General features: G+C 36.3%; 1 protein-coding gene across 1 annotated transcript in view; it reads right to left on the bottom strand.

The window, feature by feature from the left end:
• MAP3K21 (mitogen-activated protein kinase kinase kinase 21) overlaps positions 1-17,528 on the bottom strand; it is a 40,165-nt gene that overhangs the window by 15,566 nt on the left and 7,071 nt on the right. The window contains exons 2-4 of the mRNA XM_054279814.1: positions 7,135-7,315; positions 2,050-2,198; positions 1,081-1,256 (exon numbers count right to left, since the gene is read on the bottom strand). Coding sequence (XP_054135789.1) covers positions 1,081-1,256; positions 2,050-2,198; positions 7,135-7,315 — 506 coding nt within the window. The remainder of the gene's footprint in view (positions 1-1,080; positions 1,257-2,049; positions 2,199-7,134; positions 7,316-17,528) is intronic.

The following is a 17,528-nucleotide window of genomic DNA, read 5'->3' as shown; positions in this document are numbered from 1 at the left end:
CTGCAATCTTATGGGTGATCAGTAAATCCTAATACCACTATGCTGATAGTACAGAACATAATGCCACACCCAACACTAGCCAGAAGTCCACACACTGCCATTTGTGATATTTGATGAGAACAAGTGAAGGACAAAGGCTACAAACAGTGACTTGAAAGACAAGAGTTTAGTTTTTGCTTTTGTCAAACTTGGCAACTGTATCTTCTATAAAGTTTCATCATGAGTGACTGCACCTCAATTTACTATCTTCCTTGTCTACAATCACTTCATGAAAAATAACAGCAAATATATACTGGGATTATACTGCAAGAAACACCTGCAAAGAAGGGATTTGTTTCTTCCAGAAGCATTTCTAACAGGGGTTTGAGCACATCTGGCCTATTCCACCCGTTACCTTCATCAAGTTGTCTAAAGGAAAACATAAAACTCAGGGTGGTCAAAACCAAATTGAAGTGAGTAGAAGAGAAAACAAAGAGAATCGACAGTGAGTACTCATTTAGTACAAACATATTGTGATGTGAGAGTATGGAAAGAAGATCAGTGACAGAAATCTGAGTAATAAACAAAAGAAACTAGATTTGCTGATTCATACGTGTGAGTTTGACCTTCTTAATATCTGACAAGACTATGTCCCAAACTACAATACTGAAAGGCATCCATATGATCAGTTTGTTCTGCAAGAAGAGAGATAAAAGCACAATTCCATTTTTGGAAAAGAAGCCATGGGGTACAGTCACATAACAGGATGAAAAGCTTTCCATTCTCACAGCTGAGGAAAACGTTCAACAGCAGCTGAACATTTGCAGTCATAAAGATTAGCTTAAGGGATAAATCCAATTTAAGTGATACAAGAAAAAAATAACACATTTTAAAAAAGAGTCTAGAATGTGACATTTACAGATCTACAACCTCTTTTCTTTGCGGAGAAAGGTGTGGATATCTTCTTTTTTTCAATTGTGTTTATATTTGCATAAGTACATTGGTAAGCAACAATTCAAGAGTTCAAAACTGCTGTATCACATAAACATAAATACATACATACCCTTCTTTACTTCCATGCAATTGAAAAAACCAACTTACTTTTTCCTTGGTCCTCAGTTCATTAAATATCTGCTGAATTTCCAATTTCCAGTCATCTTGCATGGAGTGGAAGGACTCTTGAGGCATTTCAGTCATAACTGCCCCTTCAATGGCAGTAAGCTGTTCAAGAATTAAGGCAAACGATGGTCGGATATGAGGGTCCTGCTCCCAGCATTCTAGAATTTATCAAAATCCCGTCAGTTTGTAATAGCACATAGAACTTTTTGAAGAGCTACGTGAACTTCAAGTTACTTGCAACTGCATTTCAAATTCTAATGTGTTCTCTTTACCTGCAAGACATCCCCAGTTCTGTCTCAATTTACAGAGGTGACATCCGCCTACCTGTATTCAGAGGATTGTTTTTGTATTAATAGTAATTTTTTGGTCTATTTTTAGCAATTTAGCAATTTTCTAAATTGGTAATGAATGGACAATTATTCAACAGCTTAATTGCTAATGAATGCCAATAATTAAATGAACTAGCAAAACTAGCAATATTGAATGGAAGAAATAAATAAAAAGGTAGAAAAATTCACTAAACACAAGGAAATAGCCATTAGCAAGCAATGTTTATTTCTCTCTAAAATATTTCCAAAACGTTTTAGACACTCATGAAGAAACAGTGAAAAAAAAAGGTATTTGCAATTGTTCCTCTTGGGATTTTAATCCATCTTGTATTAATCTATAGTAGTATCTCATAATTTATGAAATTTAATGCAATTTCAGATTAGAAAAAATCTGTGAAATCAGAGCACAAACCATACTGTTGCTATTGAAAAACTTATATGCAACATTAACACTGTATGCCTCCCTCAGAAACACACCAACTCTCTGTGACACCAGATTGCTGTGTAAAGAAAAAAAAATACTTGGTACACAGCACACTATCAAATGAGGTACATATTTGGCAACCCATGATAATTTTATACTCCCCTTATTTAAAAACATAAAAAGAAACAACGTGGATACCTTTCATTAGCTTTGCAAATGGTTCAGGGCAGGTGGATGGGATGGGCAAAGTGAGCTTATTGACAGCTACTCCATAAGCCACAGCGAGGCCATCAATGCCGCGGTAAGGAACCTCTCCTGTAAGCAGTTCCCACAGCAACACTCCGTAGCTACAAAAGGTAATTTTTTAAACAGTTATTTTCTGAGAAAGAAACAACAAGAACAATGAAAACACAAACAAGTATCTGCCCAACCAGGTACTCAAATTCACGAGGATTTCCCAGTCAAAGGTGAATGCCTTTAAGTCAGCTCTACTTTTGTCATTGTGCACCTTTCCAGTTATAGTGATTAAGCAAATTGGGTGCAACTTTAAGACTAGCTCACATTCTTATTCAAAATAGAAGCTTGAAGCCACTTCTATAGAAATGCTAGTTTCACATAAATCTGACTTACAATAGGAAGTCTGAATGACAGGAACACAAGCAATCTTCTCCCCACAAAAAAAACCAAAAAACAATAAAAAGAAATCCTCAGCAGAGCATTCAGGCCATTCCCCTTTCCAAATATTTCACAGTAATTTACCTAGAGGGACATATTTTTTTCTTTTTTAAAAAGTGGCAGTAAAAAGTATAGAAAACTCCCATCTTTATCTGGAAATTTGAATTTCTAATCCCATTATGTATATATGAAGGCCAGTGAACTTGTCACGTCCCACTGAAGATACAACAAGACTGAGAAATTATTTCATGCACACACATGGAATTTCTCCATACTAGAAAAAATTCCACGCACAAAATCCAAGCAAAACAACATTGTTTTCAGCAAAAGGTGGTGGCATGAAGAGATCTTTTCTCAGTGTCAGGTACAGAAATCAAGAATCACGGGAATTCCCATTACAGTGACAACCACCATAAGAACTTCTGCAATGCTTTCCATTCAAAGAAGAGCTGGGTGTTGCTTTTACCTTCTTTGGGTTTGTATGCCCAGTGCTTGGCTTATTCAAATTATTCAAGCCCCTACAAAGGGCAGGGACAGCACCCTGGCTGCTGTGGCTCTAGAGCTATTCTACCACCACTGAAATGACAGCTTTCACAGTCATTTTTGTGGAAGTGGGAGTTACTCCTTTCAGAATGTTAGCCCAAAGTGGACTTTATGACTGGATTTGGTTTTTGTTCCTTTCTTCATCCCCCATGCCCCCTCCACTTCTCTTCCTGCCAGGGAACCACTACCTGTAGAACAAGGATACAAAGGACAACTTATTGCTGCTTTTGAATAGTAAAGGGAGCAGGCAAAGGAAAAAACAGAATACAAACTATTGCTCTTGCCTTTCTCTCCAAGTGTGCAAAGAAACCACCTGCAAGTTTTGCAGGACTAGACTGAACTCTCCAACATGAGAAGAAAAGCATTCTGCACTAAGGCAGTGAGGGCTATGCACTCCTTAGGACTAGAAATGACACCTCAAGAGGAGGTGTCAGATGAAACAGAGAGAAGAACACACACCAGTCAAGGTTTTCTATCACTGTCTGCTTAATGAGAAGTTAGTCAGTCTATTATACAACACCTTACAACATCACTTTAATAAATAACAAAACAGCAAACTACACAATAGCAGCACAAATATCAGCAGTACTTTGTTATCTATGGTCTGTCTGAGAATTTTTGCATCTTGTAAAATCTTAAAAACTAACAAATTTATAGGGCTAACACTTCATCAAAAGCCGAAGAAAACAGTCTGCACCTGCAGCCAGAAGAAAAGGAATTTAAAAAGTCATAGGCCTCTGAACAATTTGTTCTTGATTTTTCTAGTCTAATTTCTGCATTTGCTTGTATACTCAAAGAAAGCTAAAATACTGAATTCCAATTTGCTTTAAAACAGTGGTATTCTGACCATAATGAATACAACACTTCCTGTGGTACATACACATTTTATGCCTGATGGAGTAATTTTCTTGAACTACAGCTCATCTGTGTGTTTGGAAAAAGCATTAAAAAAAAATCTCTCAGCAACTACAGACTGTTCTAAATTTATTTCCTTGTTCAGACTATTCCATAGATATTTTAGCATGAACTCTGAAGATAAGCAAAACATTAACTAACAAGAAGTTATAAAAAAGTTGTCACACTATTAGCTTTAGTTGTATTTACAATTCAAGCCTTTAACTTTAAAGAGCTCTCAACAGTGCCAAGAAGGTGGTTGCAAAGTTTTAAACAGACCAACACATTAACAGCCTTTTAATGAAAGCAGTCAAGTACCAAGAGCCAGCATTATGGGGGAAAAATTGCAAGGAGGAAGCCTAAAGACATTATGGTCTTGATAACACTGGAGTCTTTAACTACTTCAGCATAGTAGCTTTTAACTACTACTAGGGAGGTACTAATCTGCCATTATCTAGGAAAACAACTACTTTTTAAGTCTCTCTGCTACACAAGTAGCTACTTAGTGTATTAAATTTCACCAGCTCACATACAATTGTCTTACACATACAGCCTGAGCTTCTAAGAAACAGCTGTTTTTTAAAGAGCAAAAGCCATGTCCCTTTCCATAATCAGCAAAAGGCAAAGCCACAACCGTGTAACTGAAATACATATTTTCAAACCACAAAAATGAATACACCTCCAAAACTATGTTAAGTATTTCCATTATTAAAATAATTTTCCTTCAATCAAATGTGATTTAAGCCTTACTATATCTCACTTCAGTGAAAACTTACTGATTTTACACACTTTAGGAGCTGAAAATCTTAAGGTTCTCAAAGTTTATTTTACTCTACAATCCATCCTCTAGAGCAGAGGTTACTAAGCACTAAGCACTGCTACATGAATCACTTCACATTTATACAAATGTTCCAGGCAAAAGCAACTGCTAATAGTGCTTTACAGTAGATGCTTCCTGGCTTTGCCAAGGGCTTGTACAACCAGGACACACATTACTCTAAGGACCATTGCTGAAGCACACCATCAGCACTTGGAAATCCGTGGGCATATTTGCACTTTCAGGCTCCACACAAAACCAATACTGACACACCACTCAGAAATGTGTGATGATTCATGGAAGGGTAGGGTTGGAAGGGTAGAATTCTTGTTTGGGAATTTAAAAGCATGTGCCAGAGTAAAATAAATAGAGTAGCTGAAGCTCTGGTCTGGAAAGCAAAAGGGTACACGTGCAGGGCCTGGAAAGCACTAGTTCTGCTATCTAGGATGACACCTGAGAACATACAGCCTGGAAGGCTCTGCATGAAAATACTCCCACAACATTTCCAAGCACTGGCAGATTGCGGAAGACTAACTGGAAGTGTAAGTTGCCTCAACCTGAGCAGCCTCAATTGCTCTCTTTTTTCCTAATAGGAGGTCTGCAGATTTCATTCAGAGCCTCAGCACTCAGTATCTGTAACTGAGATTTAGAAATTTGCTGAAACATTTTGTGTTCCTGTCTTAGAGAGACGCATATACTTAAATTGGTAACCTGAAGGCTTTTTAAAACAAAAACCACTCCTGTAACCACGATATTCTTTATTTGCTTTTCTTTTAAAGAAAGAGTAAAGATAAGCAACAGAACAGATCAAGGTGCAGTGAGCAGAAAATGTTTAGAAGCTAAGAAGGTCTAAACTATACTGCAAAACACAGCCTTTCTACTTAAAAACCTCTCCTGTTAGACTTCCATCATTGAACTAAATACTTACATTTTTACAAGAGAGGCGTGCAGAAGAGAAGGCGAAGAAGAGAAATACTGTAGGTTCCAAAAATGTAAACTAATGTTGCAGCAGAATATAAAATAATTGCACCAAAGCATACCCCCTCAGATACCTAAAATCACAGCAACAAGACTGGACAGGACCTGTAATTAAGCATGGAATACAGCTGATTAGGGAAACGCCTACACCCAACCTCCATCCCGCAAAAGAAAAAAAAAAAGAAAAAAGTAAGAAAGAATGGAAAAAACCAAAAAAAGAATGAGGCCAAAGATGTTTCCCAACTGGGCATCAACTGAGACTAATACAAACAGAATTGGTTTAGAGACAAGACAAATGAGTGTCACAAAACAGCAGTGCAGATACAGAATCATCACAAGAATACCAAAAGTATTACTTCATGCTGTAAAATATCATGCATTTAAGCAAAACAGGACCCTATTTAAGAATTATACAATCCAGAACATGCATAAAGCAGCAGGAGCAAACAGATTAAAGTCCTCCTTTCCTTCCCCGAACAGCTATCTTGGACCCTTCAGAGCAAACATAGCAAAAAGAAAGGAAATGCAGATTTTTCAAGGTGGGGCACAGCAGCTTTTAGAGCCTATTGTGCAATCACTGCTTTTCTGCACTCACAAACCAGAACTAAATTAAAGTTTAAATTACCTTTCTACACTACATGTATCCCACACTACACCACTCAAAAACAGAATCACTAGTGAGAGCCATATTATTTATATTATCCACAATAACATCTTAAATGAGAAATTCACAAATTTAACACAGGGCATTTCCCACCTTTAAAATTAGAGAGCAAGTTAAAACAAATTTGTGCTGAATATACTTTCCTTAATCCAGCTACTGGAAGCAAAATCTCTGTAAACATAGAAGCTTCAACCTAGTATTAACTTTTACACATAACCACATTCCAGATTCCTAAAAACAGCATTAATTCAAATTAACACTTGGCAAAGTTCTGGTTTGAACCTTATTAATCAGTCATATAAGGCAATAATTGGTTGGTCCCATTTTTAAGCAGATTGAGAGTTTTCAGACATCTAATCTAAAATAAACCTACCAAAATGAGATCAATCATACAATAATGTATCAAGAGCATACAGTTATTTATATCAAGACTCCAGAGAAACACTTGGGTATATTAACTAACAAATATTTTAAGAGCTTGCTTTAAAAAAAAAATATTCTTTGTTTTCCCTTTTCTGCCCCCAGTTTGTAAATAATGGATAATAAAAGATATAACAACTGAAATAGATACTTTAAAATGTGTTTGTTTCTTAGAAGAGCTATACTAGCCATATGTTGAGGCACTAACCTAGCAAACCACCAAAAAAAAAATTCTGTCAAAACCCTCAACACAGTTCCACTGAACATAGTCTTCAGCAGAAAAACTTCTTACCTCCAAATATCACTTCCTTTAGAAAACATGGAGGACTTGATAACTTCTGGAGCCATCCATGCATAAGTTCCTGCTGCACTCATTTTGGTTGTCCTGTGCCACTCTCTAGCCAGACCAAAGTCTGTAATCTTCAGAGTTTTATTACAAATGTCATCATGCTCCATCTTCTCCAGCAATAAAACTGCAAAAAAGATTGAGTTTGCAAATTAATGCAATGGCAATAAAAAAATACATTTCTGTTATTAATTTCACATACAACTTGTATTGCACAGATAATTATCTACTTTTAGTGTTGAGAAAATATTATTGCAATTTTTATTAGCATGAAAATGTTTTTTGATAATTTTAAGCTATTCCAAGCTACAGAAGCAAGAAACATCTACAGTGTCATGAGCTTTTTATGCAGGAGCATATATTATTATGCTAAAAATATATATTAAAATAAAACATTATTTTTATGTACGAGCATATATTAAATTAGCACAAGAACACACTGGAGATGGAAAGTAAATCAGATAATTTAAGTAAACCCAGAATCCTAATAATCCCAGATGATGACAGACTGTCAGAAAATTATCCACTTTGCAACAAGATTCTGGAATAATAAAACCAGAAGCAGTACTAAACAAAAACCAAGTGTTAAGAATTCTTATAAAAGAATGATAAAACAAAGCAGTATTATGTCACAGTAAAAAATCCATCCTTAATAGTGCACTCCATCCTGGCCCCTACTCATCTCTGAAAGCCTGTAACAACTGAAAGAGGCAAGGGGATGGACACGAGCAGGGTACTCAAAACAACAGAACCACAGCTACAAGGAACGGTTAACAGACAAGAAGCCTTTTCCTAGCCATCCCCTAGGAAAAGAAACATTTACAAACAAAAATCTATATAACAATGCCTTGTTAATGAAGAAAACTAGACATAATAATTGTTCAAAGTTTCTCACTACATGAAATGGACACCACTGGGTAAAACTGGCAGATGAGAATCAAACACGTGTCAGTCATTCACACAACACACAGGTGAACTTTGCAACAAGATTCTGAACTTTGGAATTCTTGGCATGGTATGTGAATATTATTATTTATCATAGATTTAAAAAGCATCTCCACAAATTCACACAAGTCAACTTGATATAGGGAATTTATATCAAAAAAAGTTCGTTTAGTTTCATGAAATCCCTGGGCCACAAATCAGAACAAAGTTGGGAAACTATGCCAGGGAAATTAGTTTGCCTTAGGAGTTCCCTGCTGGCAACAGGCCACTGGACTTGGATCCAGTCCCTTTTACATTATACACACTGCACCTTCATGAATGTTAAGGAGTAAGTTATCCTGTTTTTGCTGTTGCATCCTACAGTGTCTGACTTGTTCATGAGACAACATTATTGGCAGAGTTGTAGCACCTCTTCAGGAAACAGTGTTACAAGAACAGAAGTAGGTAATTGTGTTGGAGCTCACAAGCAGAGAGATAACTGATGGAAAGGAATCAAAATTTTAACACACCATAATTTAAATTCCATATTCAGTTCCTCTGTCACTGTTTGAGAGAGAGAGCAACTGTCAGTTTTAACTTTCTGTTAAAATGATCTCCTGGGACAAAGACCAAAAATTAAACCATATGTAAGAAGCATAAATGTGTGGTTTCTACCTGTATGTAGACCAAAACACAGTACAGGAAACCCATTAACAAAAAAGCAAAGACTTACCCTCCCTTACAGAAGAAAAACTGATGACCTCGCACTTGCAATTGAAAGAAATAATTCTTACTGGTAGAGATTAACTCTTACAAATATTTCAAAAATTACACCAAATCCAGATAAAAGGAAAAGAACCCACATTCCTTTTTCAATAAGCTTCTTAACAAAGCAAGAAAAATGAAGGCCAAAATGGTACAGACAAACCAAGAACTCACCAATGAGAAGCACCAGAACAGGTTAAATTCATGCAAGTTTTTATACTTTTATACTTGAATCAAAGACCTATTGTTTGCTGTTCTATTTCAAACATGTTCAGCAGAATTCCTGACATTCCTTGTCAGTCAATGTGACCGAAACCAAAAACAGTCAGTCTTGCAAAAGGTAATAACTGGCACGTGACCAAGTTTCATCCTACAAAGGGACAACATTTCTTAGCAGTTCAAACTTCCCTTTCCGGCTGGTAGCCAGGCAAACAATGCCACACACACATTGCTTAGCAGCTGGGCAGTAAAAATGCTCAGCATAGCTGAGTAGCACTCTCTAAGAGCTTACCTTGGAGTAGCCTAGCAACTTTCACTATAGCATCCTTCTGCCTCTTCCAGAGCTTCCTGGCCCTTGCTGGTTGCTAAACTGGGAGAAACTATTTTGTGATCACCAGTTTGCCCTGTTAACTCAGCATCCTCCTTGCTTCCTTTTCCAAACATTTAAATTGTCTTTTCTTGCTCCAATGTTAAATTGGGCAAGAGCCAGTTTAACACTTTTGGGTTTACTTCAATGTTTTTCAGACTTTTTATTTTCCACGAAGAATGAAGTTCACACTTACATTCTAGCTTTGCTCCTGGCAAGCATAACCCAAAATATTTAGATGTACAAAGACTATTTGAAAACAAAACCCACCAACACCCACAGATTAGATTAGGTATGCAGAAATGCAGGAAAATCTTATGTGCTTACTTATTTACATGTAAGTAGGACATAGGATAAGGATATTTATCTAACATCCTGTTCATTTTTACATAAGCAAAACCAGATACTATGTTTCTGAATGCTTCAAAATCGAAGGAGATAAAGTTTGGGCCAAATCCTCCACCCAGACCCTAATCCCAAACATTTCAGCCAGAAATAAAAAATGACCAAGTAGTCTAAGGTTGCATATGATTTCTACCAGCAACACCATTTTCAACTAAATTCTGAGTTACTACATCTCTCTTTGTGACTCTACCTTTCAGCAATGAGATCAAAGGGAAAGCAAATTTATTAACACCACAGAGCAAAGTCTTGGGTGACATATAACAGGCACTCCTTGAATATATGAGACACTGCATGCAGAAATATTTACAGCAGGGCAACAAAGAGATGTTATTTTCAATAATTCCTGAAATATAAATTAACAAGTTAAAGATAAAAGCCAGGCAAGTCAGAGAGAAAAATGAAGTGCTGTGCAGTAAACTGGTATTAAAAGTGGTAGATAAGATACTTAGAATCATAAAGGTTGGAAAAAAACTTCAAGATCATCAAGTCCAACCTTTGACCAAACAGCACCATGTCAACTAAACCACAGCACTAAGTACATCCACTCATTTCTGGAACATTTGCAGAGATGGTGACTCCACCACCTCCCTGGGCAGCACACTCAGAAGGTAGTGCCCACTCTAAGAAAGAACTGACCATCATACTAAAATATATGCAAGTTTTGCATAAGATCATAAAGATCATAAAATCTATAGCTATAAGAAAGAGATGAAGGAAGAAGAAACATTAATTTCTGGCTGTTCTGGCTAATGGAAAACTAGCAAGCTATATGTAGCTGTGCAAGTAGTTCAATTCTAAAAGTCACTGAAGAAGGCTTAGTTCAGTAGAAAGAGGGAGCAATCAACAGAATTTTACAAAGCGTAACACCTCATATGAAATATTGAATGACTAAACCTGCACATGCATGTCCAATACCAGGAACTGAAGCAGACATAGAAAATAGAATAGTTAGGATCTAGTAAATGTCTTTTATATAGATAAAATTAGAAGAGCTTGTCCTTTTTGCTACGCTAAACAAAGGTTTACAGAAGTTATGAGAACAGAAGTTACCTGTACCTAACAACAGAATGCAGACCTACAGCACTGGTGCTCTTAACAAAAAAATATTTTCCTAGGTGCTCTGGCTGGTCCATCTTACAGGTACACTTCTGATTAAACTCAGTTCTAGACCTGGAGCTATCGGGGTAAGGAATTTTATTGCCTATTTTCTCCTATCCCCATTTTGGACCTCTGCAGTGTAAAGCAGAGTTCACTCCTCAAAAAAGAAGCAAGATCAAACACACATTCCTGTTAAACCTAATGGTCCCTGAAGCTGTACTGCCATTAATCTTTCTTGCTTTCTGCACTATCATTGTTATAGCTGGAATATTTTTCTACTGATCTTATCGCACAATGCAAATATTTCATGGTGCAACAGTATGCAGGTAAGATGTTTTGGACACTCTTAGAAACCAAAATCTAGCACTTTGCCATGGAGCCAGCCAGTACTTCCCAAGTCAGTGCTCCTCTAATTAAAACAGACCCAGCAACAATTCTTTGGCACACCACTACTGCTTCCATACAAGGTGATCTTAGTCAAGAAAGGCACAGCATTTAAGCTTGAAAAGGACACACAGGTCCCAGGAAAATGCCCCTCAAATGCTCCCATTTGCCACTCCTTTTCCTGTGCCATTCCCATTCCATCAGTCCCATCTCCAAACTCACCACACAGGCAGTAAAGCCCTTTTTGAGGTGAGCAAAAGGTGAGATATACATAAAGTAGCAAACCATGTCTGGCCAGAGTTGAACAACAACTGCATTCTCTGTTTGTTTGAGCTGGGATTGAAATTTTATTGGGGAAAAGGAAAAAATAAGCAAGAGCCTACATATAGACCGATAAGCCAGCAGAACAGAGCACATTTAGACAAACCAGATTCGTGGGGGTGCACATCTGCCAAACTCAGGTACAGAATGACACCCGCAGTGCTCCTTTCAAGACTAAGCCGAAAGCCTAGAGAAGAACCAGAAGTACTAATTGAAATTGCACCAATTTTGTTTAAAGCATAATTCTAAATAAAAGGCTTACACTCCTGCCTCAGCTTCTCTCTTTTTTATTTGTTAATATAGTTTAAGAAGCAGTATTTACAGCAAGCATGAGGCCTGGACAGACATTTAAGGCAAGACATCTAGGAAACTTATACCAAGAACTAAGCTCTTCAATGCTACTCTTTTAATGCAGGTTATTTCCTGTGGTGTTTTCTTTTTGTTTCTAAGTACATATAGATTGTATTTCTCCAACTAATCTAGCCAAAGTTCCCATTTAAGACAACACTTCAGTTGAATTTTTTTTTTTAAATCCAAAGACTTCATACAGTTAAAGTCAGTTCCATTGCATGAACAATGCATTCCAGTGTTTTCAGGTGACTTTTCTCAGTTACCATACATACGAAATACTTAAGTGAAAAAGGTATTCTGAGAGAAGCCAAGGCAAAGGATGGAACACCTTTTCAGTAGTTTAAATGTACTGAATTCAAACTACCTTCTAATACTTGAACTTAAAAAAGAAACATCCTGAAGTCCATTCTATCCCTCCTATCATCTTTGTAGTTTCTATTACACCCCCTTTATATTACCTATTTTGTTAGTACTAAAAATAAAACATTAGGCAACCTTATTTTCCCAAGTTAGTCAATTGCTACCAACCATTTCTTGCTACTTTATCTGCAGTTTGCTAAACAGGTGACTATCATGGGCTTTGCAAATCTAAGCTATTTAATACTACAGCAATTTAAGTTACTATGATTATAGGTACAAATGCCTACATATCCACTACATTTACCATCACTGATAAAGTCATTCTTAGAGAATACCATAAAGGAAAGAAAGTTGTTATGCTGTACAACTCTACTTGCAAATAGGGATTGTCCAGACAATGCTGCTACTGTCTCTGTTCCCCCTGCACCCAGTCAGTTCCCTCTCCAGCTGTTTGCAAGCAAATCTGGTTCCTGTTAGTTCACTAAATCAACATGCAACAAAACCTAACAGGTAGAAAAAAAACCTTATTAAATGTTGTGTATTCAATTAATGAAACACAATACCTTGTCCATATTAAGAGACCCACTTCCATGATTTGGAACTGTTATTTGGCTCCAACTGTAAATGGAAATTAAAATTTCAACATTGCTTGTAGAAGCCATATCTAAGTTTTAAACTGCAGATTAATTACCATAGCAAAAAAAATTGGGTGTGCAAACCACAAATTAAATATGTCAGTGAAAACATTAACTGATCAGAAACGCTTCTGTCCATAAAAAAGATTATACTTTTGCCCATGCAACACCACTCCTTAAATATCTTCCTTTTCTCCTGTGGGCTCTCAGGATGGGTTCTGCTATCTCTGTAGCTAATATCTGTCAGATTGTGATTGTCTCATTGGATTAAGTTCAGAGGTCACCATCAGCAAGGGAATTTTATCCTTTAAAGAGTGATTACATATGCAGGAGACTTTTTTATTCTATGGATACTGTGCTCCTCTATTATCTATGTCCCTTTACAGCAGGCATATAACCAGTTCTTAATTTTCACACAACTGAAAGGAGCAGTTTGTTCTTAAATGCATTTCTCTAAAAATATCCAGCTTAAAAAAAACCAAAACCAACAACCCAAAAAATGTACCTCAAAGGAGCCAACATATACTAAAAAAAAAAAAAAAAAATAAAATTATCCTGAACAAAGTGTTCCCCATTGGAAAGCCAAAACAAGACACGACTTGACAGAAAAAGTTCTTGACATCATGAACTGACAAATACACATGAACCTCATAAGAAAAGCCCAGCCCACAGTAGGATATATGGCAAAAGAAAAGCACCAAAGGATGAGAATGACTAGGAATCACCTGCCTCACCTGCCTTTCTGAAGAAAATGGAGGGAAATAAAAGGAAAGACAGGAAAACGGACAAGAGATTTCAACAGCTCCAACACACCTTCCATCACCATTTTTTGCTTCCCCTTTACTTCTTTAATAACTATTATTAAAGCAACTTTGGGCAAATGGAAACGAGAGAAAGAAGCAGTTTTAACAAGTTATTGGCACAGACTACAGATGCTGCAAGTTAGTTTACTGCATGCCATTTGTGCTTCACTTGCTCTTCAGATAGGTCTGTAATGCAAAACAGAATTTTCTATTGTGCTGTAAGAGGAAGTACTAGAGGTAACAAGCATTTATAATTAGACATTCAAATAATCATAATTTAAACACTAGATCAGCAGTAAATTCTGAAAAATGTAGGATTTGGGTACTACATCAGCAAAAACTCAAAAGCAAACTGGACACCAAACATTCTCAAGTTGTCTTTAATAAAATGTTACACTTAACTCTCCTATTTAAAAACTAAATTTAAGAAAAAACAACCTCATTAAAGCAATTCCTCCATAATTTTACAATTGCATGGAAATCAGTCAATACTGAAACTTAGCTTTAAAACTCAAAACACTCAGTTGTGTTCTATCTACCAGGAACTTCCTCAGTTGTTTGAAACAGCAATTACTTTCTTCGCTTGCTATTTTTAAAAGGCAACTCTGAAGCAAAAAACCCCCAAAAATAGAAACAAAAAAAAGTGACAAAAATGAAGGGAGATGAGAAAGACAACAGCTAGGTTGTGAATTCCTGAGTTAGATAACGTTCTAGTTTCAAACTCAGCAGAATAAAGTGGCTCTGAATCCATTCCTTAAAGTACACAATCTTTTTTATGGAAGTGATTTATTTTTTTAAGGAACTTCATCCTAGTCTTAAAAAAACCACAAAATATAAGGCAAACTAAAGCTTTTATGTTCAAACTGCATAAAAAGTCTTTGTCAATATATAATACATCAGGTACAGCTTCCACCAAGAGAAACTCGGAGAAAACATTAATTTCCTGCCTAACCCAAATTTAAGACCTGGCCATTCCCTAAATCAATATATGTCATACAACATACAGAATTTAACAGGCAAGGCAGATGAGGTTTTTAATCTCACAAATGACATCCAGGGGCAAGAGCTGACACATGTTACCTTCCTTCAGAACTAACAATTTAAGTTATCTATCATTAGTCAAATAACCTTTTCAATATTTTGTTTTGAAGCTATGAATATTTCATTCAAATTTGGCTCGGGTTTATAGTTATTTTTTTGAAGTCAATAGAGCATGACTCGATGCAGTTTGATATTTCAAGCTAATCAGAAGAATACACAGCTTCTGAGTACATGGAAGTATTTACATAGTTGGCATACTTTTCCTGATCATAACACATTACACTCCACAATTATGAACTTCCTTGTTGCTTTATTTTTTGTGACTTATCTCAAGGCACATTTGATGTGTTGAAATTAGAATATTTAATACAAAAAAAAGAGTCACATCAAAATAAAATAAAGTTTAATAGAAATAGATAAATACATACCTAAAAAATTAAAAAGACATTCTACTTTTAAAGGTGACTTATTAGCAAAGCTGAAGTAAAGAGGTGTAGTCTGATGTCATAACCAAGACAGAAGGAACCTGCTGCCACTGAAATACCTCAACCTCCTCTTCATTGGTAGCCCCTCACCATCTACAGTTTTTTCCCCCCAGGCTGAGTCTAGCTGAGTCTGGGTAGTCTTGGGAGACTCAACCAGCCAGATAGCCCAGCAGGAAATGAAGCCTGCAAATAAACCAGCCTAGAGTAATTTCCTGCTGAATCTCAGCAATGTTTTAACCTGACCTACTGACCACACAGGCAGAGACTGAGATGTGTAGATTTGGCTGACAGGTGGGAGGTGGGTGGGGAAGCCTCCTCATGCAGCTACAGCTGCTCCAGGAATCCCTGTGGCACCTGCTGCAACAAGTGGGAAGTCAAGCAGCACAAACAGCTCAACCCTTTTACATCCAGTTTTAGTCAGAGATTTAAAGATAGAATCCAGCTTTGCTAAGTTTTTTCCATTATAAAATCACCTTTGACAAAATCTACAATTGGAAAGAACCCATTGAATAAAGCAAAACCAGAAAAAACTCCTGGATCCCCTTTGAAGATGCCAACTGCTATGAATCCAAATTCTGGTTGTAGATACTTGGTCAGGTTTAGTCATTGAGTTAGAATCTCATCAGTTAACATGAAACCCTGTACAACAATTTCTATGAGGAATCTTAATAGGTTACACTTTATAAAGAATTTTTAGGCTGTTTATTATTTAAAGAATATTTGAAAGAGTCTTGCTGTTTTACGAAAAGATAAAAAAGCCAAACAACCTGTTACCTAGCAAACAAAGCAGAAAAAACTAGACAATTTTTAAATCCACTTTTTAAAAAATACATTTAAATGCATTTTCAAGAACAGCAAAGTAAAAAAAAACTTATTTTGAAATGAGAACTCTGCAAACTTGACAGTGCTGTCCTTTTCTTCAGAAGAGAAAATGAAAGGGAAAGCTGATTGTTTGTCTCAATAGTGTAACATTAAGCAATGAGTTTAAAAGTACAATATTTTTCCTTTCTACATAATACAGGAGGAAATAAAAGCAATTAACTTCAGGAAGAACAGTGGCATCTAATCCTAATAGGAGAGAAAATCACAAAACTGCCTGAACATTTAGAACTAAAATATAACCAGTTCCAAGGGTTAACTTGTCCCATAATGAACCACAGCAATGAAGCATTTACTCCTACATTTTTGAGAGGGAGGGCCGACTTATCAGCTCCGAGTTAATAGTACACCTGCCAAAACACAGATTTTAGTCACTGTGAAGAGAACAAAGAATGATTATGTAGCCAACACTGGCATGTCTAGGACTGATTTAACTGGAGCTATGACCCCCACCCCACACAAAAAAGGTTAAAGCTGGCAGGAAGCTCTGAGGAGGAAGAATACTTCTGTGATGACATTATACATATATGTAATTTTCCAACTTACCATATTTAATCCATGAATTTAACATGCAGTAAGAGTTAAAATTTAAACACCCATTTATTTTCAGTGACTGGATAGAGGTAGGCTCTTAGTAACATGGTCAAGCAAGGTAAAAGTGATGAAATGTAGTTTAAAGCTGTCAATCCAGGAATGTAAGTCACACCAGTTGTTATCTTTGTACTGCTCATGAATATAGACAGCCAAGTAATTTAGTATTTATCTGTTTTTATCTATGTATCATGTGTATTTATGTTTACTTCAATGTCCTAATTTCGCTTCTAATAAACAAAACAATCCCAAAGCTCAAAAAAAAAAAAAAGAAAAATATCTGCATTATTAGAAGCATTATTACTGGAAGTTATTGGAACAAATTTTAATGCCTTAAATTTTAACAAATAATCAGAAATAAATTTCAAGGTCAGAAATTACCCTATGCTGCACCCACTCCTTGCAAATGTTTATCATACAAGGTCAGTCTGTTTCAGAACTTGCAACACTGAAGCAAGTTTAGAAGAAAGCTCATACTCAGTGGTAAGAAAACTTACTGATTGCAAACAAAAAGCCATTCTCTTCTAAGGTCAAAGAAACCACAAAACAGCATTCAACATCCAAATACAGTTCAGTGATGTGTTACTTCTCTATTCTTTTGAGGTTGCAGAACATTTTTGTGGAATTTTTAATATTTGCTAAGAGGGTCCAAAGACATGCCCTGTCCAGGTAGCTCTCGTGGGGATGGGAGAATAATCTGTAACTGAAAACT

This window comes from Melozone crissalis, unplaced genomic scaffold, assembly GCF_028551555.1.
Source record: "Melozone crissalis strain CALT ecotype California unplaced genomic scaffold, PUWL_Pcris_2 ptg000027l_1, whole genome shotgun sequence".
Classification (NCBI taxonomy): Eukaryota; Metazoa; Chordata; class Aves; order Passeriformes; family Passerellidae; genus Melozone; species Melozone crissalis.
The sequence above is the reverse complement of the archived record's forward strand: the minus strand, read 5'-3'. Positions and strand labels throughout refer to the sequence as shown.